This window comes from Ips typographus, linkage group LG5 (genome assembly GCF_016097725.1).
Source record: "Ips typographus isolate SLU linkage group LG5, UJ_Ityp_2.0, whole genome shotgun sequence".
NCBI lineage: Eukaryota > Metazoa > Arthropoda > Insecta > Coleoptera > Curculionidae > Ips > Ips typographus.
Genome location: NC_138426.1, coordinates 6,840,523 through 6,868,515, shown reverse-complemented (window position 1 = coordinate 6,868,515; position 27,993 = coordinate 6,840,523). Strand labels below are relative to the sequence as shown.

The window sequence follows — 27,993 nt, the reverse complement described above, 5'->3', positions numbered from 1 at the left end:
ATGTTTAAGCGAAGAAAAAATCATGGCGGAAAAGTAACTTTACCGTATTAGTGTGGAAAAGTTATTTTTTTGCACTTATTTTATTTCTCAAAAAAAAAACATTCAATCAAAAAACGATATTTGATTTCTCAATTAAAAATACACTTTTAATCATCTTTGTAAATAGAGGCTTTCATTTTAGTAATTTTACTATACATTACAATACATTAATTTTGTAAATAACACATGCGGAAAGCGTCTTTCCCGCCCTTTAATTGCCAAAAGTACCACTTTCCGCACTTGTTAGGTAAATAACTACTTATCTTGTTCCCCGTTTAAAATTAAGGCAAATTTTTATTAAGTTACTTATTTGAAAAATGATTGATCCTGCATTAAGTGTCTGGCGAATTTAACGTCACTATGACGTAATTTGACAGTTGCCAAATTGTTTTTAATTTCGTATAACACGTTTGTATTGACCAATCTGAGTATTTTCCTAACTTGTTTTCCAAAGTTTCTTTGAAAATTTGAAGCGTTTTAGAATTTTTCTACAGTTTGACAACAATGTAAATTTTGGCAACTATGACGTTATCCTTATTTTGTTTGATATATTGGTTTGCAATAAATATTCTTGTTTCTTGAATTTGTAGGGCTAATTTCGAACTTACCTTTATTGTTAGCCCTCTCAAAATTAAGTAGTTTGAGATTAGATTTTGTATTTTTTTTTAAGGTCACTGAGTAAAAATAAAACAACTGCGTTCGTGTATGCTTTTATTTTATTTTTTACAAAAATACTATAATTCAGAAAAAATTGCAAATTAAGAACGACAAAAGGAACCAAAAATTACAAATCCGAGTTTTCCTGAACTACGCACAAAAATGGGAGAATAATAGTAATTTACTTAATATTAGATAAACCCTGTATTATTTACGGAGATCCTGACTTAGGTACTTTATTATAAAATAGCAGCGTTCTCCATACACACAAAACTTAATCTTAATGTGTGCTTATAAATTAAACACCCGTGGATAATGATCAAAATAATATAATTCTGTAATGGTTATTAGAAACAGCATGAAAACCTAATTGTATTTACATAATACATTCTAAAGAGTTTTGTTTGCTGTTTCTTATACTAGTTACTAGATAAAATTGAGCAAAAATATTCATCAACTATATTCTATAAATTTGGCATGAAAACTAGTATAATAACAATGTCATATAATTCTTAACTATGTACAAAATATATACAAATTTGGCTGGTAAACAAATGTCTCAAATGTGGCTTACTGAAGCGTATAAAGGGTGTTCCACAAAACATAGACAACTTGAAGCACTTAAAAAAGTTTGAGACACCCGGTTTAAAATTCTAGCTCAGGCTGTCGCATACCAAACAGCCTACAGTTAGAAACCAGCTTATTCAAATACAGGAATCTCTAACATAAAACAGCCGTTATTGCTTTGGCTTGAATTTTGGATACCACTCGACTTTTTACTTTCTGATTTTCTTAATTCTGCTGGGATGGGTGCGTCGTTCGAATGAGTTTTTCAAGTTCTTTATCAAGTTTTGCACCGTATTCAACTGCCAGGAAGTGACTGCGGGATCGCTGCAATGCTCCAACCAGCTTAGAAACTTTTCGCCGTGCTCTAGAGCCTCGAAAGCATCCAAAGGTTCCACATCTTCTTTGGTATTGTGCACGTTGTTGTTTAACGGTAAATTGTCCAAAACTAACCGGTTTTTGGTGCCATTTTTGGGTTTGTTGTCTTCTACAGTTTTGTTCTCCTCTTTGGTGTGTTCTTCTATGGTTTTGGTGTCTTCCTTGGTTTTGTTCTCGCTGTTCACTTCCCGTTCACACTCTTTGGTGAGCTGTTGGTACAGAATGGGTTGGCTTGGACTTGCTTGACCTGTGCTGGCGGCTAGAGCGGCGGCAGCTTGTAGCTGCGCAATCTGGAAGTTTTGGTGGTATAGTAAGTTCATTTGAAGACGCATTTGACTGGCACTGTCAGCTGACAGGTATGAAGCGTCTCCATTAGATGCGGATGTGGCTGTGTTGGTGACGTTGGTCGCTGAAGAGGTGCTGGGGATAACGAGTGGTAGAAATGGCACCTGGGGGTTGGAACTGTAGGGCTGTTGTCGTAACCAGAAAGAGACACTGTCATAAACTGAGGGTGTTTGCTCCATTCTGCTTTGGTACTGGTGATGGAGTTTCTCGCGTTTGTCTACAGTGGTTAAAAGACCAGTTGCTGGTGGTGATACTTTTGGAAGTTTGGTTAGAGTTCCTTGCTGTTGTTGACATAAATTTATCATGTCCATCCACTGGTTGAGTACTGGTTTGACTTCTGGACGGTTGAGACCTAATTGGGCACTCAACTTGGCCAGTTCAGCTTTATTTTTTTCTTTATCTGAGAGTGCAATTTTCTCGGTTACTACAGCTTTTGTGAGGTTTAAGGGAGATGTGTTGGCTTCCCTTTCTGGTACTGCAGGTTGTGGGTATTCTCCTTCTAGCGTTTGATTCTGGACGGACTCAGGAGAGTACGAACCATCAGAGATGTCACTCTTAATGCTTAAATTGTACGGTTGTTCAATAGCTTGTGATTCTAATTTGATCCGTTTCGACATTACAGTAAAGCTTTCAGATGCTTCGTCGATTGTATTATTGGTTTCTGGAGAGCTGATCGTTTTTACTTGATAGCTGATTTTATCATGGTTCTTACACCATCCTCTGAGCGTTGACTCGGGTACTCCGATATCCCGAGCTACGGAGGCTTTGCTTTCACCTCCAACACTCACTCTGGTGATAGCGTTCAGTTTCTCCATGGGGGTGAGCGATCTCAGAGGTCGCTTACCGACTTTCGTGGCCGACATTCTTATCAATGAACACGTACACCACCACTTAAAAGTTGTTTAATAACACTTTTCACAGCACGTGCACCGCAACCAATCAAACGAAAGGAATCAGTGCGCAGTTCTAAAAACTTTTTCACAACTTTACTAGTCCTGTTGCAATCAACCCCGAAAACTTTTTCGAATAAGTTTTTGCGCGCCGGCACCGAAAATAAAGGGACAAGTTGACTCGATCGCGGCCGGTAAATAACTGAGTGCGGAGACTACTGAGAGCGACCGGCAAGGGCGAATAGTTTCTTGAGAGTAAACTCGGTGGTCACTTCCTTTGTCCAGCGGATCAATACTTGCGAAAACGGACCCAACTATACAGAGTGAAGCGCAGGGCACACCGAGGGCAGGGGTACCTATAGGTTTGCGTGTCGCGGCTTGCTTGACGTGACAACCGACTAACTCCCACCACCCCCCCTAACCTGATCCCCGATCGGTCCCTTTTGCGCGAAGACGCATTTACGCAGCCGAAAAAGGGCGCCCCCGGTGGGTTCGCGAGACACACGGGTCGCCTCATCCGTTTACGTCACGTGCTGGGGCCGCTTCGAACAGCTGATGAGGGACCCTCCCCCGTCAACCCCCCCACGCCCGCAACTGGCTCCAGCTGACAGTGGCAGCGCGTTTAATATGAATTTCAATGCATAATGAAAATATATTATCACGGATTTCAGGCAATGATAGCAACAAGTGTGCGTTTGGTTAAACTTTTTTCCTGTTTGTTTTTGAAATGAATTGGGTGTCACAGCTAAATGCTTTAATGAAGAACTCCAAACCTGAAAAGCTGATGTGTTCAGTTTTTGTGAAACAAACGATGGTGCAGTTGTACTTTTTGTTCCAGGAGAACTGGCAGTTAGGATATTAACTTTGATGACGTCATATTAGAATTCACTTCATTTTGTACGGACAGATTCAGTGAACAAATGTAGTTTTTTTCTATGAATGAATGTGGATCACATAAAACATTCTCAAATGCATGCAAAGCGTTCTAAAAAGAATGCAATGAAAATAATATAATTATATTAATTATTATAAAATAATATAATTACCTACTTTGAAAACGAATCTTTTAAGGGAAGAACAGAAGTTTATTCACTTTTTCCACCTGAAATAATTCCGCTAAACCAAAAATGAGCTGATTTTCGTACCATTTTTTTACTTACAAAAATTGCAGTTGGGTAATTTGTGATGACAGGACGAAAGCCTGTCAATTCCGTCAACTGTCAGCAACTCCTAGATAGAAAAAACTCAGAAACATGTATGAAAGGAATATTTCTCTGAAACGTGAAAGTCTATAAATTGCATGATTCAATTTCATGCTGGTTGTCAAGGCCGCATTCGTTTTCACCCTCCATGGAGCTAGCAGAGCGTTTTTGATGTCACAATGCCGTAATTTGACAGTTGGTCAAATTATGGTTTTTCCAAATTACGTCAATGTGACGTCAAGAACGCTCTGCTCGCTGACGTTTGATTAAAAGTTTTGTAAAGATTTTGTATTTCCAATAATAGCGCTAAAATATCCGGCCAAGACTACAGGGATCAACAGATTGGTCCAGTTAAAAAACCATTTTCAAAAGGACCGCCGTTATTTACCTACATTTTATGATATATACAGTGTGTCCCGTTTTTCATGAGTGCAGCTTGATATCTCAGTTAATATTAGGTCTGTTCGCAGAAAACATCACTAGTGTTGAAAACCAGTCAGGAATTGCCTCTACAAACAGACCTAATAATTCATTAAATTATGGTGGTGATTGTATGTCAGAAAAATGAAGTATTTGGCATAGTAAACATTTTTATTTACCATTGGCGTGCTTGGAAAGGGTAAAATGATTTTTCTGTCAATTTTTTACTTAATTTTTCTAGCATACTATCACCAACATAATTTAAAGAAAATCGCATTATTATTAGACTGAGATATCAGGGTGTACTCGTGAAAAGCGGGACAAACTGTATAGTATGATATAGGATTATACAGGGTTAACCACCCAAGCCGTTCATTAAAAGTTTATCAGGATCAAATATTTACGAAGGCGTAGAAGGGCCACAAACATTTTTTTTCTTAAATTCCGACTTCGAACTCAGAATTTACATTGTCACATTGCATAAGCTCTTCAAACCAAATTAGACAACAAATTTCAGTTTGGCAACATTGCAAACATTCTTCGAAGCAAATTAGTAAAATTTGTTAACTTTGGCAACATTGCAAACACACTTCAAAGAAATTAGTCGGACTTGTCAGTTTGGTTACATTACAAACACTCTTCGAACCAAAATTGTAGAATTTGTTAGTTTGATAACATTGCAAGGATACTTTTGAACCAAATTACCAAGTTTTGTCAGTTAGGCAACATTGCAAACAGTCTTCGATCTAAATTAGGAGAGTTTGTTAATTTGGCAACATTGCAAGCAAACACACTTCAAAGAAATTAGTTGAACTTGTCAGTTTGGACAGATTGGAAACACTCTTCAAACCAAAATTGTAGAATTTGTCAGTTTGACAACATTGCAACTAAATTCCGAGTTTAAAGTCGGAATTTAGTTAATTTCTGAGTTTGAAGTAAAAATTTAAGAAAAATAACGTCTGTGGCCCTTCTACGCTTTCGTAAATATTTATAGAAATTTGAAATTAAAACAAATTTGATGAGTGCTATATTTTAAAAATATTTTCATCTTTCTGTCACTCTTCCAGTTTAACCGGAAGTAGATGTCAACTTATTGCTTCTTTTAAATGGAACACCCCGTATATTATTGTAATTTTGAATAGTCTTATCGATTTCAAATAATTTTGATGTAACTAACCTATGGCTATATCTGCAACAGTTTTCGAAATATTGACGTTTGAATAATGACATTTTTAGTTTTTGGAATATCATTTACCTCCTAATCTGAATAAGATAGAGCAATTTTTTGAGAGAGTTTTATTAGAAAATTTGACAGGTGTCAATTTTTTTACACCTGACACCTGTCAAAATTAAAATATTACCAAATGATAAATCTTAAAAAGTTAAGGTACAACCGTTTTGCTCTATCTCGTTCTGGTTAGGAGTTATGACACTTGGAAACCTGAAAGTGTCAATATCTCGAAAACCGTTGTAGATAGATATAGGTTATGATACATAAAAAATATTTGAAATCGGTAGGACTGTTTAAAAATACAATAATATACAGGGTGTTCCAATTAAAATAAACAGTTTGGGTGGCTAAAACTCTGTATAGTATGATACAAAATGAAACATAATTACTGCAATAAAATAAAGCAAAACACTACGCAACACAAAATGCGCAAAAAAATTTTATATCAACAAACATAGTTTTTTAGTTGTTTTATTAATTTTTTAGTATTTATAGTAATAGTAGTTTTAATTTATGCATTTATGGTGCCTTTAATTATTTTTGCAATATAAGTATGAATTAAAGAATGTTTTTTTTTCTTATAATTTACTAGGGTATGATAAAAACCTTCAAATTAAATGACGTATGACAAAATAATTAGTTTTAATGTCATAGTTATATTACTGTGGAAATTATCTGAGTTTGTAAACTTCGTTTTTTCTATTCCCAGAAAAATATTATTTGTGACTGTGTGTCATAATAATGTTGTACAGAATTCTATCCCAATTTAACAAAATGTGAGTAACTTATCCATAAATTTAAAGGGCCAAACGTCCAAACGAGGTCCCTCGCTCAATCGCCACGTTAGGCCATTTAGAGGGGTAGAGGGGTGGAAAATGGGGTAGTGCGGCGGCGTAGGTAGCCCGCGAGCATCTCTGCCCATCCCCCCGGATCCCCAAAGTTCCCCGGGGATCGCGGACCGCGAACTGGCACCCACAACCCCCTCCCAACCCCCCGATTTGCCGCCCCCGGATGGCCGTTCCGTCGACCCGGTTCACACGGGGGAAATTCCCGAAATGGGGAGCGATAACGGGGACATTGGCTCGCTTCCTATCTACTCAGTCCAATCAACTATTAAAATGCAATTAAGAAAAACGTTTTAGAAAGAAATTGCAGCGGGTTCTATAGACGTAAACATTACGAAAACGCAATTACGCGTTCCGATTTTCGAAATGTGATGACTAGACATCGAAAACAAACGGTGGCACATTCGCGATCGCGATGTTATTGTCTGGCTAATGTCTACGTTTAGTATTTTTGCACGATTAGAAAACAATAGAATTTATTGATATCGCAAGTTTAATCATCCTTCTTACATAATAACTTACCTTATCTATTAAAACCGCTGCAGTTTTGAATTTCAAGAACGCATTAATGAACCAATCATATAATCAACTCGTTAACACTGTCTTAAAGTATCAATTAGAGAAACGTCAAACGGAATAACTAACGTTAGATCTATTCTTGTTTAATTTGGATAGCAAACAAAGATAATCACTGACTAATTTGAAAACAACTGGTCAGGTAATTTCGCTTATAAAACGAACAAATCAAATCAATCAATCATTATTGATTGAATCATCATCATTATTTGAAATTTAATATCTCGATAACATGAAGAACTAGAGAAGCCAGTTTTGGCTCATTTTGTAGTTTTTTATCCTCTTTCTAATGGCGTACCATCATTCAAAAATTGAAAAAATGCGATTTTTTATTTTGCTCCAAGAATGTTTCAATGCACAGTATTTATACCAAAATACCTTAAATTAGGTGAAATAAGCACTTTAAACCTTAAAATGAAAAAATGCCATTTTTCGTCAAAATTGTCAAACACTTTTTTTTCTTTTTCACTTTAAAATGTTTCATGTATAACCAATAGTTCTATTTTTTAGGCGCAAAACTAGCGTATTGCTGTAGTGTTTCACACAAATTGAATTGTGAAATGAATTGCAATCATCTTGTCACTTTTGGCATCTTTAAACGAAACAAACTTCCAAATCACTCAGAAACAAATTTAATTCATGGACGCCCATACTCAAAACCCTCAAATCTGATTATTCCGAGCGCTTTCGTTATTCATCCAGCCCAAAACTTTAAAGCTCTCGTTGATGGTAATAAGCGTCCGAAAAAGCTTTTACACGATCTGTTGTTCACCGACAACAACCTGTTGAAATTCTTTATTTAAGTACACCGAATAAAGTTTCGAGTTTACCGTAATAGAGCAGCACACACGCTATTAGACAGCTACTGCGTTTAAAGTTTCGTTAAGTTTTCCTTTGTTTTGTTTGTTTTTTTGGTTACTCACATTACAGCCTCAAAGTCCGGAGCAATAATTTGTTTGTTGTTAACTGAATTAAGGTGGTAATCCAAACGAGTAAATTCAAGTATACGGTGGTCGTGCTGGTGTTACTTTGAATGATAGAGCCCTATTAATGTTAAAGGAGCATTTTATATCTTTTTTCTCTTTCATTCATTCATTCACAAATACGTCTCATGAATTTATATTATCTTCTTGCAAACTGATGTTATTAATGATTTTGTTGCCCAAGAAAGGTTCTGTGCACAGTAAATGACATATTTAACCAAATGACCTTAAACTATTTTAAAAAAACAGTTTAAACATTTAAAAAATTGAAAAAATGTAATATTTTGGTAAAAATTGCAAAAAAGCAATTTTTTATAATTTAGAGTCCTTTGGCAAATATTAAAAAAAATTTTGATGTAGGTTTGAGCAGTTTAAAAGCTATTTTAAAGTAAACTTGTATCAAAAATGACAATTTAAATGTTGGCACATCTTTACCATACAATTTCAAGCAAAATCATTACAGAACACCCGTGAAGTATCAAACTGGCTTAAAAAAGAGAATGCAAAAAGTTTATCTAGCAAACTATACAGGATGAGTCAAGGTTAAACGGCCAAACCTATATCATGCCTAAAGGATTTGGATTTTAAGCAGAAAGTTGTAATAAAGTTGTGTCCGAAAATGAGTCGTTACCGAGATACAGGGTGATAAAGTTTATATTACATAACTTTATTCTTGACAAAGCAATATTAATTTTTCTACATACACTACAGTTACAATGTACAGGGTTATTGATTGAATTTAGACCACTCCAATACAAGTTTTACTTTTAGTTTTAGAAGAAAACTTTCCATACGAAAGTGATAGATACAAAGGATCTGTACAGGGTGTCTCAATTTACGATTTCACCTCCACTGCGAGTAACATTGACTACTACTTCACTCTTCCTAGAATTGTTTTAAATTGCCTGATGCTTCATGGATCATTTTGCAAGTTCCATAAACATCTAAATGCTATTAAGAACATTCTAAAATAAGCCAGCGACCTCTACAAGTGTTTTCAACCTTTCTAGAATTGTTTTAAATTGCTAAATGCCTCTAAGACTATTTTGAAAGTTCCACAGACCTCTAAATGCTATTGAAAATCTAAAAAGTGCCATATTCGTCTACAAACATCTTAAACTTTTCTCTAACAGTTGTAAATTGCCAAAGGCCTTTAGAACAATTTTGCAAGTTCCATAAACCTCTAAATGCTATTGAAAACCTTTTAAAAAGTGCCGTAGATTTCTACAAGTGAAAAACCTCCTTAGAATTGTTTTAAAAATTGCTAAATGCCTCTAAAGCCACTTTGCAAGTTCCATAAACCTCTAAATTCTGTTGAAAACTTTTAAAAAGTGCCACAAACCTCTACAAGTGTTTTAAATTGCTAGATTTAAAACAAGAGGAATAAAACGCACTTTTTTTGTCTAAAAACCCAACATGGCACCCATAAGCAAAAAGAAGTGGCCAAGAAACGAAACATCGGGCGTTTCCGAGTTCCCAATTGTAAAACGGTGAAATTTAAATTACCCTGTGCTGCTTTTTAAAATTCCCAAACGTCGTAAACTAAATAAATCATATTTTATAGGTCTGTCAAGTATTTTATTGCTGATAAACAGGAGTTATATTGCTTGGTTTGCAAACTAGCCTATGCGCCAAAAAGGTAAAGTGAATAGAAACACGTGATCAAAAAGGTTTCTTTTTCGTAACAAAGCTATACGAACAAGTTTATTGGCAATAATCGGCTCTTTGGAACACTAGATTGATCTGCAGTAAATGCAACAACAAATGCACAAGTTTTTGGTTTCTAACTTAAAGTGACTATAGCCACTTTTGAAGCAAACCACGTGCTAATCTTAAAAATTTTCCAGACTAATTTACGACCCGGTCTGTGTCAACCACCACAATCATTTTAGTGACTGTACGTACCATTTATGAACTGACAAAATTGTACCTAAACAACACACACTTCTACTTCATTTCATAGCAATTTAGGCCGGGATTAAACCCAACTGGAGTCATAGTCGTAATTATAAACTCAATTTGTGTGCATAATAAAGTAGTCCAGGTGTTTCACTCTACTAATATCACTCAGTATTCAATTTACTTTTTTTTAAGGGCTATTCTTATTGCAATTTTCCTATGACTGCTACTGTTGGGTATGCAACCAACCAAACAGGCTTGCGTTTAGTTGGTTGCAGTCCACTCACCAAAAAATTACTATACTCAATATACTTTTAGACATTATAAGTTTAAAAATTGAATAGTAGTTTGTGAGTGGCTCTTGTTCTTTACCACTAAATAATTTCGTAATAATAACTACTAAAATAACCATCAAAATAGTGTGTAACTTATCTGGACAAATGGTGACTGTTTTGTCTTACTTAACTTTTGTTGGGGCAGTTTTTATATGGTAGAGCTCGAATCAGCTAAGAAAAGGCCACAGGCGTCATCAAACGATGATGTCACGATCTCTGTACGTCTCGCTTTAAATATTGCTGCTCTCGTTACTTTCCAAGTTGTTGCAGCCAGTCAGTGGCGTGCTATTATTTTATCAGTAAAATGAAACATTTTCGTCGTTTTTAATAAAGAAAATAAAAGACAACAAGTTTTTCAAAGGAATGGAAACTCCTTCTGCTTCTTTCTTCATAAATTGTAAGACGTTACTGACGATTTCACGGCCTTGGCTGTATATGATAACACCTTTCTTTCCAACCTTTTTGAAAGACATTTTGACAAAATAACGTTTTTTATTCATAACACTATGTGAACTTCAACTGCGACCATCAACAATACAACCAAAACACCAGACTAAAACGGAACCTAACCTAACCCCCTAAGTCTCCCTGTCCGCCACTACATTTTTTTAAACTTGGCAACACCGTTTAGAGTGCCTGCTAGTAAAAGCATATAAAAAGGTCCAAATGTCCCTGGCCGCTGCCGCATCTGTTTTAATTGTGTCCAAGTAAAAACCGTACTACGTTGCCAAGTGGCTTTTTGACCGCTTAACAATATATTTTCGGGAATATTTTAATAGGACGCCTCTGATTATATCTAATGCGACGGCAACTGTAGAAGGAGAAAGAAATAGTTTTAAAAACTGCGTCATTGATGATGCGGTGGCCTTTTCTCATCTGATTCGAGCTCTACTGCTTCTTCAATATTACTAAAAATGGCACTTACGATTAAAACAGGTTCTGACAGTGGTTCGTAAATCACGTGATCCGCAATAAAGCTGGCGCAGTCCTGCCACGTGCTCAATTGCGAATAGGGCAGTGTTGTGGGTCGAATTGTGGTGCACACCATTTTCTAAATAAAACATTTCGTGTTCGTTTCATTTTTGTACGAAAACACCACTCACTTGCATTCCGCATTCGTTATCGCATGCCAAAAACAACGGTTTTCGGTCTGGATACTTGAAGCAAAACTGTCTTCTAAAATTCTCAGCGTACAAAAGCAACAATCTCTCTTTACCCGAGTTTTTCAAGTAACTTTCCGGAAAATTGGTGCGATCTTCGAACGTTACGTCACTTAAATCAGGCCAACACAGTTTGATCAAGCCTAGTTCCTCAGCGATCATTTTTAAATGGTCTGGAGTGATTTCGATGGGTTCTGGGAGTTCCCTAACTGGGGCATCCAGCATTTCTATGTAGGAGAACGGTTTGGGTTCCGGTTCTCCTTCTTCAGGATTATCTTCGTCCGGTTGCTCATCGTTTTCTTCACTAGTTACACTTTTCTCGTTTGATGGTGATTTTTCTGGTTTTTCTTTCGTTGATTCTGTGTCTTGTTTTTCAATTTCAGCATTTTCAGACATTTTTAGTTAGATTTTTTTAACCTGTTAGGTTAGTTTGAAGGTTGATGTTTGGTTACCCAGGTGAAGTCAAATTGTATCCGTACATGGGGTTGTTAGGTCGATAGTTTTAAAGGGTGAATTATGGTGAGTCTATATGTGCGTGAATTACAACAGTATCGTAGATGTGAAGATTTACACACTTAACCATCATATTGGCTAAACCATTATTTTACTCTCGTTGATTGTAATACTTGCATTTATATATTTTCTTACATAAAATAAAACATACATAACAACGCTTGTTAATACAATATACAATTTGTTACAAGAGACTTAATATGTGTTAAATGGAGGTTGGCCATATTTCCGGAATACCTCACTCCAAAATGGTATACTGTAACGATCAGCGTTGTTATCAATCTCCAAAGTTTTGTTAATATTGAGATAGACTAGGGTTTTGATGTTGGTGGGTGGCCACGTGACATTCTGCAGTAAGTTGTCTTGTACTGGGGTTGGATTGCTGAAATGTTACCCATTTTAGTTAAAAAACAACTTAAATTGCTCCCAGAAAATCTACCCAGTTTTGGCGAAATTGGTCCACAGTCGTACCAATCTGTTCCTAGTTAAAATATCCTCTTGAGGTGCGTTATCAATATTGCTGCATTTGTTCCATAAATAGTTAATTTCTTCACGATGGGCCACTCCTATATAAAAGACATGTTAATTTCTGTGTGAACCTTGGAATCCATACTAACCAGGCCTATTCCGAACTTTACCATCAACGCCCAAAGGGCCTTGATAGGAGAAAATGTAGAAATATGTGGGGGCATACTTGGAAGATTGGCTTATGTACTCGTAAATTGGTCTGGCAAACTGATCATCTGTTACAAACTAAAGAGAAACATTTTGATACAAACTATTGATCAAAAAAAGTAACATACTTGAACAAGTTGATCATTAGAAAGCAAAAGGGGCCTCCAACCAAAATATTTTACTCTAATCAACTGCGCCACTAGGATTTTGATCAGATTACGTTTAATGTTTAAACTACCAGGCACAAGTCTGGTCGAAAATATATCCTGGGTGACCACATAAGGTTTTAAATAGTCAATTACTGCAAACATTACACCTTTAAAAATTGGTTACAATTAGAGAAATTCCACTACCATTTATACTCTCTAGAGCTTCTTCAGAGTTGAAACCTATTATAACCGGAATTCGGTTGAAATCTCCGTCTTTCAAAATGCTATGACTGTGATTTGTTATAACAGCTCCAGGATGATTGACTTCAGTTGCAGGCCCAAAACCTAACCCATCCAAAGGACTGTGAAATATGGTTTCCTGTTTAAAAACAAAAACAGTCAAAGCTTTTTGTATTCAACCAAAAACAAAACTTATTACCCCCAAATCCGTGGAAACGGACACAACATACAAAGTCCGGTAATCGACTCGACGAAGATGTTCCACCAGGTCTCTGGAATCTTTAGCATCAATGTCCAGAAGATGCCCAACAGCAAACGCGGACTTCCTTGGATGTCTCGAATACGCCCACTGGTTTAAACTGGTACCACTTTGCAAAATTGCTTTGTGGAATAGTCCTAAAATTTGTGATTTCAACTTTCTGATTTTCATAACTGAAAAACCATAACAACCTCGTCCTAAAGGACTTTGAATTAAAATTGAAATACTGGCCGCACCAGCACCTTGTCCAAACACCGTAACATTTTTAGGGTCACCTCCAAATTTGACAATGTTGGTCTGCACCCATTTCAGAGCTAAAATTTGGTCTTTGATCCCCCAATTACCGCTGGCAATATGGTCTTCAGTGCTCAGAAAACCTGGAAAATCGTCACAACTTATAAATTTTCGTGGTAGTAGTACGTGTGTAGTACCAAAAATTCCAACACGATAACTGAAAGTGACCACCACTACATCTTCATTGATAAAATAGTCTGGACCGTAATGTTCCAAGTGTGGTGACACCCCTAGGAAAGTATCGCTTTGAATCCACACCATTACAGGCAGAAGAGCAGCATTTTCAATCTTTAATAAAAATTACATTAACAAAAACTGACTGATTTTAGGGTGATAGATCTCACTTTAGGCGAGAACACATTTAAATACAAACAATCTTCAGACCCTGCCACTGTAAGAGAATGGACACACTGAGGACCATCTTGGGTTGTCTTCAAAGTACCATTCCAAGCTTCAACTGGTACTGGTTCCTATAAATGTTTGTATAAACAATATCCTTACTCACCAGAAAAGTCGTCTTACTCGAAACCGTAAATCTCCTATTGGAGGTTGTCCGTAGGGGATACCTTGATAAGCGTGGTAGGTTTTGTTCAGAACTTTCGAAACCAATTCCCTTCCTTCAATTCGTCCAGTTGAAATATCGATAATTGTTTCAGCACGATTAGTAACAACCTCTGGAGTAGAGGTTTCAGTTTCTATGGTGGTAACTTCTGTTGTACTGATTGGATTAACGGTTGTTGAATAATCAGCAGGCTGAATTAAATTCCAACTTAAAAACACTTTTGATCACTTAACTATTGACTTACCGAAATGATTAATAGAGGGCCAAGTGGAGGGCGAATAATTTCTTCGGCATTTAGGTAAGTACCTAAAGCCAGCAGCAACCACACCACATTCCCACACATTTCATCGGTTTCTGTATGAGGTTGGTTTACTGAACAAAACACTTTTATAGTTGTACCGAATATCATAGTGTTAATGCCAGACTTCCTCCCGATAGTGCAACGCATTAAAAATCCATTGGAAAAAATTCCTATCAGGTTCATAACTGATTTTTTTGTTAAATATATTAAAGAAAGGTGTGCAGAAGATTCTTGACTATGCTCTTTAAAATATACAGAGTGATTAAAAATACAACATTTTTAGAGAGCGTTATTTTAAAATTTTAAAGTGTTGCGTTATCACTTGATGGAGTAGAGATGTTGGTCTTATTAATATGTAATTGATACTAGACTGCATACTGTGTACCAGACTATCCAGAAGATTACTAGAACTTTTCATTGTTAATGTAGTGTTATATCAGTTTCAGAGATGTAAAAGCGGTAATTTTCAAGTCGGAAAATTTCCATTTCTGGAAATTTACCGGAAAATTACTTCATGCTTAAATGAAAACTTTCCTTTATAGGGAAAACAACTGTCAAACTTGTCATTGTTATTATCAAACTTCTCATGCATTCTAATAATTTAAGACATCTAAAATGATTAAAAGTACATTAAACTTTATTTGAATTGATATTGAATTGTTGTACAATGATTATAATTAAAAAACAAATTATTTTTGAATTTTCAGATTTTCCAATTTTTTCCGGAAAATTACCGGAAACTTTCTTAAATGTTATATACCTAACCTCAACACTTTTCAAAATAATATGAAATTTGAAAAAAATATTTATAAATTTATTCCTTCTGGACAACACATTCCCGGTATAAAAGCTTTAATCTTTCGGTAGAGTGACATTTCTACTATATATGGTATACAGTGTGGTCAAAAGAGAATTTCAAGGACTACAAATTGGTATATTGAACCACCCTGTAACTGTCAAAATAGCAGAGTTATGGGCTGTCACAGTAAAAACTGTCAAAATCAAACAACTCAGTTTTAACAGTATAAATAACTCACTTATTCGACGTTTTAAGTAAAAACAGTATATAGGGTGGTCAAAAGAGAATTTTAAGGGTTACAAATTGGTATATTGAACCACCCTGCAACTGTCAAAATAACAGAGTTATGGGCTGTCACAGTAAAAACTGTCAAAATCAAACAACTCAGTTTTAACAGTATAAATAACTCACTTATTCGACGTTTTAAGTAAAAACAGTATACAGGGTGGTCAAAAGAGAATTTCAACGGAAAGTTGGTATATTGAACCACCCTATAATTGTCAAAATAACCAAGTTATTGACAATACAATTGAGTAGTTTACAGGATGATTCAATAAATTTTTAACATCCTTATAACTTGTTTAATTTTCATTTTATAAAAAAAAATAGTAAATATGAATCTTGTAGATATTTGCATATACTTTATTCCTAGATCAGTATACAGGGTGTCCCAAATTTGAGGAACAATCCAAACTTATTATTTTTTATTCGATTCATGGAGGTTTTTACGTCACAATGACGTAATTTGACGGTTGTTCAAATTATGATTTTGCTAAGTTACGTCATCGTGACGTCAAAAACGCTCTGCTCGCTCCATGGAGCTTGAAAACGAATGCGGCATACGTCAAATCCTAGGCCTACTTGATGTAAAATGTTTGTATCGATATTCAATTGTTTTTGATCTAGAAGCCTTACCACTCTCCTCGAAGCAGAAATTCCCAATTTGAGCGAAATTTTGGTGCACTTTTTCAAAAAATCGTCCAAAACTCGCTTATTTGAAACGAATTGAAACACCCTGTATAACAAAAGAAAGCTAATGAACGGGGCTATCACACTCTACGTTAAGCGGGCACTATGTTGACCCGTTTAGCCGCTAGAGGGCGCCAAAGTTGACTCTCGTTTTTTGCAATTGTTGCTCAATATCTCAGGAACGTTTCAGGTTAGAGGTCTTAAATCTCTTTTTACCACAAATGCACCTCGATGGGATACAACTTTTACCTTCTATACACTTTTTTGTTACCACGCACCGTTTGACTTTAAAAAATTAAAAACTAGAATTACTAGAAGTAAAAATTTTGTATTTTTTTAAATTAATCTCGACTGCCTAAATACCTTCAAATTAATAGTACAAAAACGAAAAAAAAAATTTTTAATTTTCATATTTTTCAATTTTTTCGGAAAATTACCGAAAATTTTCTGGAAAAATTTCCGTAAATTTAATTTTCCGGAAATTTTACATCCTTGCAGTTTTGTACAACAAAGCTTTTGCTCAATCACTGTATTTATTTATTTTCATTCCATATTTTCAGCTCTACAAACTGAAACCAATCGATCCATCCGCCACATTCTTAGCAATCCTAACATCAAATCTTTTAACCAAGCAGTTGCTGTTTGTCTTAGTCAACTGCAATGTGCTAGAAAGAGACAAACATAATTTACGGTTAAAAAGGTCAGACTAATCGGATGATCCGTGACGTAACCGATGTGTCACCTAACCTACTGACAGGAGCATGCCCAGAAAAGTCACAGAAAAAACCCAAATTGTTTTGATTGTTGTTGTTGTTTGTAATTTAACTAGAAAACTCATTAATTAGTGTAGTGAAATTGTTTAAAAATGAATCAGTCGCATACGTTATCTATTTGGGCGATTTATAACCGTTGAACGAAGTAAGTTATCCACGTATCAGCTGCGCCCCAAAAACTAGGCCGAATCCATTCTAAAATAAGAATTCGAAAAAAGCCCTTCAAGGATTACGACTGGCTAGAATGGCGGACGAGCACAGCAGCGAGGAATCCGACCTCGAGAATCAGACCGAATTCGCTGGCGTTTTAAGCAAATGGACAAATTACATCCATGGATGGCAGGACAGGTACATTGTGTTGAAAAATGGCACCCTGTCCTACTATAAGAGCGAACATGAACGGGGTTATGGGTGCAGAGGAGCCCTGTCCCTTGCCAAGGCCGCTATCAAGGTATTCCATTAGCTAATTAACTTTAGGATCAAATTTGTATAGTGTCTATGTCTCTGTTCATGTATTGACACCATTTGGTGATAATTAATCTTAGTTACCTACCTACACTTTTAAAGAAATTACTCACTGACTTGAGTTGTTGATGTGGGGTTTCTTTTAATCATCTTAAAACTTTAAGTGTCTAGAGCTATTATTGGTTAAAGGGTTAAAACCAGTAGGAAAAATACTAAATTGATTCAAATAGTAAGTTAGTAGTGTCTGTTCATTTTAACTGTCTATAGTTATTAGGGTGTTTTTATTAACAAAGAATTTTGTGCATAAAGTAGGATAGTATGTTGTGAAGGTTTGGCTTTTGAGTGTCCCTCTCAAATCGTCTAGGTTGGAGTGGCTTAAATCTCAATTTTTAATTTACTACTAAGGTTACTAATTAGTCATTTCAATAACACATTTTGTAATGACTAAGAAAAAAACATATAAAATTTAAGCCAATATCATCTTCTAGCATTTTCTATACATTTATTGACAGTAAATTCTAATATTATTTTCAGCCCCATGAATTTGATGAATGCCGTTTTGATGTGGCGGTCAATGATTGTGTTTGGTACTTGCGAGCCGACACCGTTGACAAAAAACAGGCTTGGGTGGAAGCTTTAGAGTCATGCAGGGTAAAAACTCCCATCAAAACTGCTGTTATTTTCTACTAAATGACATTTGAACTTCTTAGGTAGAATCAGGCTATGCTACCGGCTCAGAAACCAGTCTGAAACGACACGACTCTTCCGTGAGTCTCCAATCGAACAACCACAGCACAGCTTCGGGCAGTAGCTTCAAACGCAGCAGCCGAACTCTACACGAAAAACTCGCGGAAATCGGCACCTACAAAGACATTTTAAGTCAGCAGATTGACACTTTGCAGAAGTATTTCGATTCTTGTGTCGATAACAAAAAGGATTTGCCTAACAAAGGTATAGGAGTGGTTGAGTCCTCATTTGGCTTGTACTAATTACAATTTAACTGGTTCAAATAGAGAACTTGCCAGTGGTGGACTTCAAGGGGGAGGCGATAACTTTTAAGACTACAACGGCCGCCGTTATCGACACTTTAGCACATTGCTCTGAAATCGTGGTGCAAAGGGAAGAAGCTTGGAAAAAGAGGCTGGAGAAGGAGAGAGACAGGAGGAAAAAAAGCGAGGTGTTGTTGAAGAAATACTTTGAACAGCTGCAAAAGAATAGAAGTGTACATCCTGGACCTGAAATGGAGGTAAGTTTATGTTGATTTTTGGAAAGAAAATGTGTCAGGTGAATCACAGTCCTGTTTATAGTTTGTGAATGGTCAAAAAGGTTTTTCTTGACTTCAAAGAGTCAGATTTATTCATTAAGGACTGAAAGTACACTCGTTCACCTATTTGCCAACCTGTTGATATATTTTCATTAATTTGACAGTTTCTAAAAGTAGCCATATAACCTGTTTCACTAATATTGTTAAAAGTGACATTTTTGGTTATTTTAATTCAAAATTTGCAAGAAAAAACCTTTCCCGTCCGCCAGTATTTAAATATCCAACAAAAATGGAAGGTTCTAAGCATAAATTAAAATGGCTGATGACTATTCGATCCAAGTTTCTGGAGGTAGGTAAGTCATGTCTAATTATTTGCAATTCTAGCTTGCAAGTTTTTTTTTTTTTTTTTTTTTTTTAAGTTTTGTGATGCACCTAATCTTAAGATTAACAAGCATCCTAAATATAACCTAATTTACTACAGTGATTTAACTGTGACATTCCCAGCGGTCCATCACAGGTTTTCGCGTGTTTCGCACCTGGTCAACTGTTGTGCCTAACCCGCACTGTACTCTGCTTTTTCACAGTTCACTTCACAGGTTCACAAGCTCAAACGGTTTAGTTCTTTTGAGCCTCCTCACTGTGTTCTGGTTGTCTAGCAGTTGAAGCGCTTCAACATTCGGATGGTTGTGGAGTCTTTCTTCATGTCTCCTGGCTGCTATCGCTATTTCTTCTTTGACTGTCCGCACCTGTAGCTCCCGATGCAGATCCTCATTCCGAACATACCAGGGTGCATTTACAATGTTCCTTAGTACCCGATTCTGAAACACTTGTAGGCAATTGTAATTGCTTGGTTTGGTACAACCCCACAACGGAAGGCCATATGTCCACACTGGTTTAAGGACCTGCTGGTAAACCAGTAGTTTGTTTTTGATGGAAAGCTGCGAATCTCTTCCCAGTAGCCAATACATGCTTTTATATTTGAGTTTTAATTGTTCAGTTTTCATTTTAACGTGAACTTTCCATTTAAGCTTGACATCAAGGTTAAGACCTAAATATTTAGTAGTTTGTTTGCGAGGAATTATATTGTTGTTTAATTGCACTGAAAGATGGTTTACTTTTCTATTTGTAAAATTCATATGAACAGATTTATTTTCATTTAATTTAATCCGCCACTGTGCAGTCCACGCGTTTATGGCATTTACTGCATATTGAAGATTGGCAGTTGTCTCTTCTATGGAATTTCCTACTGCTAGAACTGCAGTATCGTCAGCAAATGTTGCTAGCTTTATGTTGTCTGTTACAGGTATGTCGCAAGTATATAACAAGTATAGCACTGGTCCAAGGACACTGCCTTGGGGGACTCCAGCGTTTATGATTTTTAATTCCGAGTACTCGTTCTCTTGTTTGATTCTGAAGGTTCTTTGACTTAAATATGATTCTAATAGCTTTGTATACTGCAGTGGAAAGAGCACCTTTAATTTCTTGATGAGGCCATCATGCCAAACTTTATCAAATGCCTGGGCGACGTCTAGAAAGACGGCGGAGCATATCTCCTTCTTTTCTAGGCAGTCTTCAATTATTTCTGTTATTCTATGTACTTGATCCACTGTAGAATGTTTGTTGCGAAACCCAAACTGATGGTCAGGAACCATCTGTCTTTCATCAATGATTTTCTTCAGCCTTGTATGAAAAAGTTTCTCAAATAATTTTGATAGCACAGGTAGGAGAGAAATGGGTCTGTAAGATTTAGCTTCGTTTACGGTTTTGCCGGGTTTTGGTATCATAATTACGTCTGCCGTTTTCCACAACATAGGAACGTATTTCAAGCGAAACGAAGCATTAATTAAATGGGTAATTTTAATAACCCCTTTTTTTGGGAGTTGCTTAAGTATTTCTCCCGTAATTAAATCATAACCTGGAGCTTTTTTGGAGTTTATGTTTTCTTTTATTTCTTTGATTACCTCCTTTGGTGTTACTAATTTTATTTCTAAACTTTTTTGTGTTGTTTCTGTTTGAGGACATTCTGCTTGTTTCTCGTTTGGTTGGAAAATATTTTGCAGGTAAGTGGCAAATAGAGCAGCTTTTTGTTTGTTGGTTCTAGCCCAGATGCCACTCTCTTCTCGAATTGGAGGTATTGATTTGCTTGAGCTTGCAAGTAACTTGCAATGGTCACATTCCATCAGCGATGAGTATTAGTTATCAATTTTATGATCACTATAGTCTACAATGATTGTTTGTGAATTTTATAGTGATCTCCAAATATTTCATTAGGTTGCTTGTATGTGTTAACAGGTGTTTTGCTGTGCACTAGCTTAACCATGCCCAAGGAAAAGAGGAAACAGCAATTTAGATTCTTAACTGTTTTCCTTGGTTTGTCCTGCTAAAAACAGGTTTTAGTTAGTTATTATGGTCTGTTTTGGTCTAAATAATTTGATAATACTTTATTTGGGGTTAAAATTAAGCGCGTTCAATGACCTTCTAAATTGTGCTATCTCCGAATTTTTAAGGATGTTTTCGGTGTGGTGGTTGCTAAACACATTTTTTGCCCCTTCAGTTAATTAAACTTGATACCCTGGATAATTGAAACTAATCAGTGATTTGGCAACTGGTAGCGTGACTATGCCTAAAAAAAGGGGGCTAGACAATCTGGGGGCCTTGACATCGGGGTCGATAACCAATTAGAATTTCCACTTTTTTGTACTTATTTCCAGGACAGAAAATGTTCTTTACTTCTTCATATAAGTTTACAGAGTGCTCCTGTTCTATTAAATCCAGTATTAATTAAAGTCCAAGTGCCGGGGGCAACCAATCAACTACTGCATGTAGTTGAATAAATAATTCACATTTCAACCATCAGTGTTTGGTTGAGCGTCGTACAGCGTACACGGTCGAATTACTACGCGCTCGTGACGAAAAAAAACGTGTTGCGTGTTATTCATTGTTTTGTGCGATATTTAACATGAAGTTTCGACGTTCCAAGAGGGTTTGTACCATTGTTAAACATCCCTTGACAGTCCTAATATATCATTTATTCAGTACCGATAACATTATCTCTGTAAATGACTAAGTTTCGTTGTTAATCGTCCTTGCTACAGTCATTTAAACTAACTGTGGTCGGTCAGTGTTATTTTTCTTGTTTGTGGGTAAAAGTTGACAAATGAATTTTCCATCGCCACATCAAAATTGATTGGCTTTATGTTCTAGAATAACAAAGCGGGTAAGATTACAGTATATTGACCCAGAGAAGCGACATCAACACTGAACAACATTATCTGTATGACTTTATTAATCTGTAGTGTGGAGAGAAGGAAACGCATTTCAAATGAATCACTTCTGTTTACGAGAGCATTTAGTAATTAGTAGCATTAGGATATTATAATCTCAGTTGTTTAATTGAAAACCACTCATACCTATTTTAAGCTTTTTTCTGCACCACTGAAAATTTTCCCAATTATTCTATTTATTGGTTGTAAAATGACTAAATATTGTAAAACCGAACTGCTAACGTTATTAAAAATACACAAACAACCTTAAATTTTGTTTGCTAAAGTGCTAAACAGAATTTAACCGGAACAGTTAAGAACTATTTTAGGGCCTAACTTACTTTAATACAAATAAAACTAATTAAAGCTGAATAATCGATTGGCATGCATAATATGCAGACAAAGTGCGACTGAAATAGCTGTTATTGTTCGATTATCATTCGATTCGGGTACGTACCACCGACATCATAGTAGAATAATTAGTAAAAACCCTATTGAAGCGATTTTTATCGTACATTTTAATGAGGTGAGAATGCCTTTTTTGACAGTTTGAAGGTGCAACATGGAGCAATATGCGAAAATATTTAACTTGAAGGTTGTTTAAGTAAATGTGTCGGTTTATCAGTCTTATGGTCAATGTTAATTTTACGGTTTAAGCTTAACTGACCCTTAAAAGCAGCAAAAGTGATGTTTTGCCATTATCAGAATTCGTTAGAAATCATTGATTGGGTAAACTTTTCGTAAAACTTTATTTGTTCATACCGTTGCTGAAATTACAATTAACAGCGTAAATAGAAGTAAGCCAGTATTAGCGTCGATAGCATAAACAGTGACACTTTTACGAAAAAAAATATAAATTATTTGGCTTCAACTAGTTATGTATTGTACCATCCAACAACGCATTGTCATTTCATTGATTCTGCAGTAAGCTGACGTTTGACAGTAGTCGGCGATGGCTGAATCGTGACAGTTGCAATTTATTTTCAGTTGCGTGTTTTTACGTTTTTCTTGAACTATTAAATATTGAAACGCATACATTTTTTAATTTTACACGGGTCATGTGTTCATTTGACGTTCCAGTGTTACTCCAAAGTGGGTTTCACTGCCAACTACTCTTTGTGAAAAATGAAATATTAAGATTACACTTAACTGAGATATTTATCGTTTAGCTCTATAATTAACGTACTTTTGATAACTGATTTTTACAGTGTTTTTATGTACTTAATTTTCAGATAAATCATGTTAATGCATCTTGAAATCAAAAAATTAAGCTGATAATGATACAGCAGCTGTGTTGAATATGTTACGCCACTGGTCTTCCGACCGGTTAACCGTAAGGATCGATAAACAGCGCTCGGGTTAGGGTAAACGGAGTTTGCCCGAACCTCGGTCAAAAATAATCCGGCTTTACTGCTTTAGTGATTATAATCCAGTCAGAAGCGTTCGTTCACGTTTCTATTCGGTACACGAGGTTGTTTTTGGGGGTTATAATTGTGAACTGGTGTTGCGTTTCAAATACCGTGGAAACGAGCTTGAAATCTCGGTGCAACTCTGTCGATTAACGTCAGGATTAAGGGAAAAAATGTCGACGGACAAAGTGTACGAATTTACGAGAAAACGATCACCCAATTTCACTAGGAAGGAGAACCGAGTGCTGGCCGAACTGTTGCAGGTTTACGAGGCTCAAATCGAAATTAAACGGACCGATCAAGCCTCGAATATGAGGAAGAACAGGGCCTGGCAGGAATTGGCCAAAGACTTTAATGCTCGATTAGGCGGAGATCCGTACAGGTACGCAAGAAACGGTTAGTTAAAATTGGTATCGGTTTTATTGGTCTTAAACTGCGAGTAGGAGATTTAATTGCACGGATTTGATTGTCGTTAAACGATATCAAATTCAAGGACACTGTTGGTGTGGTACCCACTTAATCAGTAGCGCCGATCACAATTTTTTTACTGATTTTCTTGCTTTTGTGTTTTTTTGACATTTGACATTTTATTTGCACTAGTAATTTGTTGACCAATCACAAACCAACAGCAGTCCTGGAATTCACGCAAATGCCACACATAACACTCACCATAAACCTATCAATTAACTATGATATAGACCACCCATGGAATGGTATTTTTTCATCACCCAAACCTTTAAAAAATTAATTAGTGACCAAATTAAACTCAACGTGAACTGTCAAACTACTGTACTTGATGTCACTGAAATCAAGATATGCAACCAGGCATACATTACTGGACGCACTTGTAAGTGAAATGTCTGTTAACAATAATTGTTTTGTCACTTGAATTATTGTATAGTAAAGTTCAACTTAAATTACAACAGCGTTATTATACCAGGGATATTTTTTAGCTCATTAGCATAGCAACAATTAAATAACGCATTCAATTATTGTTATAAGTTAATCAATATATTGTTATTCTCCCTACTCTGGTTTTGCCAGTAATTTTTCCAAGACTGCTTAGGATATACAAAATTGAATTTGAGACTTTAATAGTCCATCCATCTTTTAGGTCGGCAACCGTTTTAAAACACAAATACGACAACATTAAAAAGGAAGCGAGAAGAAATATGCGCAACAAAGCGAAAATGACTTACATCAAACGAAGTGTAAGCACGATCCCATCCGACACGTCCAACATCGAAATTGAAACTGTGGAAGAGGGTAACGAAGGAGAAATGTCGTTGGACGTCAAAGATTACATACGCGACACTTTAATGGATGATCAGAATGGAGACGACGATGCCAGCGATGTGGAGGAAAATGGTAAGACAAACTAGTCCCGGACAGGTTGAAGTTACTGATTTTTGGTCAATTTCAAGCTCCAGTTCAGCCGAAAATCGAAATCGAACAAACGGAAACGTACGAATTTGAGAACCAAACTCACAAGAGTGATGTGGAGTTTCACGTGTACAACTCACTAGAAGACCTACAGAGGAAGTGTTTCCTGGAAGAGCACAAGTTGAAGCTGCAGCACATGAAGGAGAAACACTCCTTAGAACTGGAGTTTATCAGGCAGAAACACAAAGAGACGATACGAATGATGAGGCAGGAGCATGACAGCAAAATGGAGTTTCTGGAAATGGAGAAAACAGTCGGGATTATTAATAAGTTGTAGTTTTAGAGAAGATGTTTGTTAAGTACAAAAGTTTTTGTAATATACGATGATTTTTTATAGTTATATTGCGATTTACTTAGATGTTAATAACATTATTGCGAAACAGCACTGGGCTGGATTTAAATTGTAACTATTCTTTAGGAAGGGCCTCATAGTGTGCTGGCTGACGATGAATTTTACGATGCCGTGGAATCCGGCCTAGACAAAATGGAAGAGGAACAGGAACTGAGAGAAAAACTGAAAACTGGACAAATTCCGATCACACCACCGCCCACTTCACCGTCACTACAACACAGATTATGGCCGGAAGTATGTTTGAATCCTTTTTTATATCACTTTTTTTACTATAATTCTTGTAGATCGATCGAGTAGTTAGGCAACAAGTGACAATGGCGAAAATGGGTATTGGCGAATGCGGCACCGGATGGCAATTATTCGCTGAGGATGGTGAAATGAAAATGTACCGGAGGGAAGAAGAAGTAGACGGAATGGTGGTTGATCCGCTAAAAGCAGTACACGTAGTCAAAGGCATTACTGGACGCGAAGTTTGTCATTATTTTTTTAATCCCAAATATCGATATGATTGGGAAAGTAAGTATTTCTTATTGGAGTACTAATTTAACCGTCATAACTTACACAATCAATTTTAGCTACTTTGGAACACATGACCGTGTTAGAAACGATCTCAGAGGATACGCTAGTTTTCCTGCAGACACACAAAAGAATATGGCCGGCCAGTCAAAGAGACGTGGTGTTTTGGTCGCATATGAGGAAATTGCCCAACGACCAAGACAGGGACGGACCGGATATGTGGACAGTTGTAAATAACTCGACTGTCAGTCCAGAACATCCGGTAAGTTGTTTTGTTACACAAGATGTGCTGTAGTTACTGTTAGTGGTAGTGGTGGTGAAGTAGTTTTTGAGTCAAGAAGGCGCTGAAGGTAATTTAACAATTTTTGTATCAGTCAATAACATAACATTAAATTAGTCTTTCGGACAAAAAAATACACTGGTATAATACAGAAATGTTTTATTTTAGGCCAACGCAGGTAAATGCGTTAGGATATATTTACAAGTATGCCTTCTTTGTCAAACGAGGGTGCATCCGCCGAAAGATGGCGCTCCCATCAGTAGAGACAACGTATCTTGCAAAATAACGTATTGTTCAGTTGGTAAGTTGTCTTTTATATTTATTTGTCACCTGCTGTATGCTCGCTAAAAGCGTTTAGACTAAATGATAAGTATAGACAAACAGTGGCAATGGAACTGAAACTTAATTTAAGTAAGCAGCGTGAGATCGATCTTTTGACTGTTGGAAAACATCAGTTTTAATGCGGCGTTGTCTAGTTGACAAATCACATTTTTTGATTTGTTTCTAGGCAAAAAATAACAGATTTTGTGTGTGTTTTCTTTAATTATTGTGTTTCGCTTCGTTGTATTTTTAGTTTAGTTATTTGTTTATTTTTAATATTCATCAAGGGTTATTTTATACTTAATACATTATGAATTTCATGTTTAATCTTAAAACAGTCACGTGACCATTTGTACCTTAAAATGAGTCACGAGATTTAGAGTTTAAAACTAAAAAACGGTCACGTAATCTTTAAAATTAAATTTATTTATAGAAAATAGTCAAGTGGCCCGTCAAATAATATTTTGTCATTTTCAGTCACGTGATCTTCAGGGTTCCGTTTTGGCATTAAATAAGAGTCACGTGACCTTTGAAAATATATTTATTATTGAAAATCGTCATGTGACCCTTTAAACATTATTTCACTATTTACAGTCACGTGACTTTCAGGTTTTCGGTTTGACATTAAAAAAAAGAGTCACGTGACCTTTAAGATTTCGTTTTGACGGTAAAATAATTGAAAATTGTCACGTGGCCATTTGTACTGTAAAGAGGGTCACGTGTCTTTAAAAATATCAGTTTAAACTAAAAAACGATTACGTGATCCTTCAAATGACATTTTGACATTTAAAACTGTCATGTGACATTATAAATTCCATATTTAATCTTAAGAGAGTCACGTGACCTTCAGGATCTGTTTTGACGTTAAAAAAGAGCCAAGCGATTTAAAGAAATAGTCTAAAAATAAAAACTGTCACGTGACGTTAAAAATGACATTTTAATCTTACAAATAGATACGTGTGTCAGTTTAAAACTAAAAACTGTCACGTGACATTAGGATTCCGTTTTGACGTTAAAAAAAGTCCCGTGACTTTTAAAATAAATAGAATCTTTATTATCGATACCTCAAACCAGAAATCCTTATCTTGTTTTGTTTTTCAAAATACGAGAAACAACTCAAATTTATTTGAAAAAATCAAGCTTTCTTACGCTGTTCAGATGGGATAGCAAAAGAAAGCGGATTATAGGAAATACTGCTAAAATTGGCAACTATGTCTGCAATGACGAGCTGTGTTAGCGCCATCTCTTAGAGTTTACCTACAACTGAAATACAATAGGAAGCCCTTGAAGCGTAAACGGCTTCCTTTTTGGGTGCCAATTTAAGTACATTGCGCTGGTTGTCTGTACTTATCATTTAGTCAATGCTAAGAGGAATGAATTGATGTAAACGGATTTCTTGTAGTTAATCCTGGAGGTTGGGCACCCGCATCAGTACTAAGGGCTGTGTACAAAAGGGAGTACCCAAAATTTCTAAAACGATTCACGGCGTACGTCATCAATCAAACAAAAAACAAACCTATTATGTTTTAGAAAGGATAAGGTTTGAGTATATTTTCGTTTTTTCTTTTATTACTTGTACATTAACTATTAAATGTTATTTTATTATGTTATATTGTGTTTTT

General features: G+C 36.0%; 5 protein-coding genes across 7 annotated transcripts in view; 2 read left to right on the top strand and 3 right to left on the bottom strand.

The window, feature by feature from the left end:
- The window catches only part of lobo (coiled-coil domain-containing protein lost boys), a 68,849-nt gene extending 56,873 nt beyond the window's left edge, over window positions 1-11,976 (bottom strand). The window contains exons 1-2 of the mRNA XM_081980304.1: window positions 11,468-11,976; window positions 11,290-11,415 (exon numbers count right to left, since the gene is read on the bottom strand). Of these exons, the coding sequence (XP_081836430.1) occupies window positions 11,290-11,415; window positions 11,468-11,920 (579 nt within the window). The 5' untranslated portion in view covers window positions 11,921-11,976. The remainder of the gene's footprint in view (window positions 1-11,289; window positions 11,416-11,467) is intronic.
- LOC145729517 (uncharacterized) lies at window positions 738-3,262 on the bottom strand. The gene has a single exon (XM_081980308.1). The coding sequence runs from the start codon at window positions 2,844-2,846 to the stop codon at window positions 1,473-1,475; it is 1,374 nt and encodes a 457-aa protein (XP_081836434.1). The 5' UTR covers window positions 2,847-3,262; the 3' UTR covers window positions 738-1,472.
- A 139-nt stretch (window positions 11,977-12,115) lies between the features above and the next one.
- On the bottom strand, window positions 12,116-15,743 carry LOC145729515 (juvenile hormone esterase-like). Its single transcript, XM_081980305.1, has 11 exons — window positions 14,461-15,743; window positions 14,177-14,407; window positions 13,999-14,124; window positions 13,792-13,942; window positions 13,552-13,737; window positions 13,301-13,497; window positions 13,066-13,240; window positions 12,841-13,013; window positions 12,655-12,790; window positions 12,477-12,603; window positions 12,116-12,419 (listed from the first exon to the last, which is right to left on the bottom strand). The coding sequence occupies exons 1-11, from the start codon at window positions 14,698-14,700 to the stop codon at window positions 12,233-12,235; spliced, it is 1,929 nt and encodes a 642-aa protein (XP_081836431.1). The 5' UTR covers window positions 14,701-15,743; the 3' UTR covers window positions 12,116-12,232.
- A 1,308-nt stretch (window positions 15,744-17,051) lies between these two features.
- On the top strand, window positions 17,052-27,981 carry cert (ceramide transfer protein). Of its 3 annotated transcripts, XM_081980959.1 has the most exons (10): window positions 17,052-17,203; window positions 17,277-17,509; window positions 18,058-18,174; window positions 18,234-18,474; window positions 18,537-18,769; window positions 25,321-25,488; window positions 25,539-25,770; window positions 25,830-26,032; window positions 26,219-26,351; window positions 27,774-27,981. In XM_081980959.1, the coding sequence occupies exons 2-10, from the start codon at window positions 17,303-17,305 to the stop codon at window positions 27,899-27,901; spliced, it is 1,662 nt and encodes a 553-aa protein (XP_081837085.1). In that variant the 5' UTR covers window positions 17,052-17,203; window positions 17,277-17,302; the 3' UTR covers window positions 27,902-27,981. The 3 variants fall into 3 exon arrangements, with proteins under 3 accessions (XP_081837085.1, XP_081837086.1, XP_081837087.1); XM_081980960.1 differs by lacking the exons at window positions 17,052-17,203; window positions 17,277-17,509; window positions 18,058-18,174; window positions 18,234-18,474; window positions 18,537-18,769 and adding an exon at window positions 18,992-19,136; XM_081980961.1 differs by lacking the exons at window positions 17,052-17,203; window positions 17,277-17,509; window positions 18,058-18,174; window positions 18,234-18,474; window positions 18,537-18,769 and adding an exon at window positions 21,614-21,770.
- On the top strand, window positions 22,014-25,242 carry LOC145729961 (uncharacterized). The gene is made up of 3 exons (XM_081980962.1): window positions 22,014-23,841; window positions 24,574-24,827; window positions 24,884-25,242. The coding sequence occupies exons 1-3, from the start codon at window positions 23,633-23,635 to the stop codon at window positions 25,177-25,179; spliced, it is 759 nt and encodes a 252-aa protein (XP_081837088.1). The 5' UTR covers window positions 22,014-23,632; the 3' UTR covers window positions 25,180-25,242.
- Window positions 27,982-27,993: the final 12 nt, after the last annotated feature.

Coding starts and splice junctions, on each gene's coding strand:
- LOC145729515 (XM_081980305.1), bottom strand. CDS start 14,700: ATGAACCTGATAGGAATTTTTTCCAATGGATTTTTAATGCGTTGCACT. Junction 13,738..13,791: donor TTATCGTGTTGGAATTTTTG/GTACTACACACG, acceptor ACGATTTTCCAG/GTTTTCTGAGCACTGAAGAC. Junction 13,241..13,300: donor CCGTTTCCACGGATTTGGGG/GTAATAAGTTTT, acceptor GTTTTTAAACAG/GAAACCATATTTCACAGTCC.
- LOC145729961 (XM_081980962.1), top strand. CDS start 23,633: ATGTCGACGGACAAAGTGTACGAATTTACGAGAAAACGATCACCCAAT. Junction 23,842..24,573: donor TTAGGCGGAGATCCGTACAG/GTACGCAAGAAA, acceptor TCCATCTTTTAG/GTCGGCAACCGTTTTAAAAC. Junction 24,828..24,883: donor CAGCGATGTGGAGGAAAATG/GTAAGACAAACT, acceptor GTCAATTTCAAG/CTCCAGTTCAGCCGAAAATC.
- cert (XM_081980959.1), top strand. CDS start 17,303: ATGGCGGACGAGCACAGCAGCGAGGAATCCGACCTCGAGAATCAGACC. Junction 18,175..18,233: donor AAGCTTTAGAGTCATGCAGG/GTAAAAACTCCC, acceptor TGAACTTCTTAG/GTAGAATCAGGCTATGCTAC. Junction 26,352..27,773: donor AATAACGTATTGTTCAGTTG/GTAAGTTGTCTT, acceptor GATTTCTTGTAG/TTAATCCTGGAGGTTGGGCA.
- LOC145729517 (XM_081980308.1), bottom strand. CDS start 2,846: ATGTCGGCCACGAAAGTCGGTAAGCGACCTCTGAGATCGCTCACCCCC.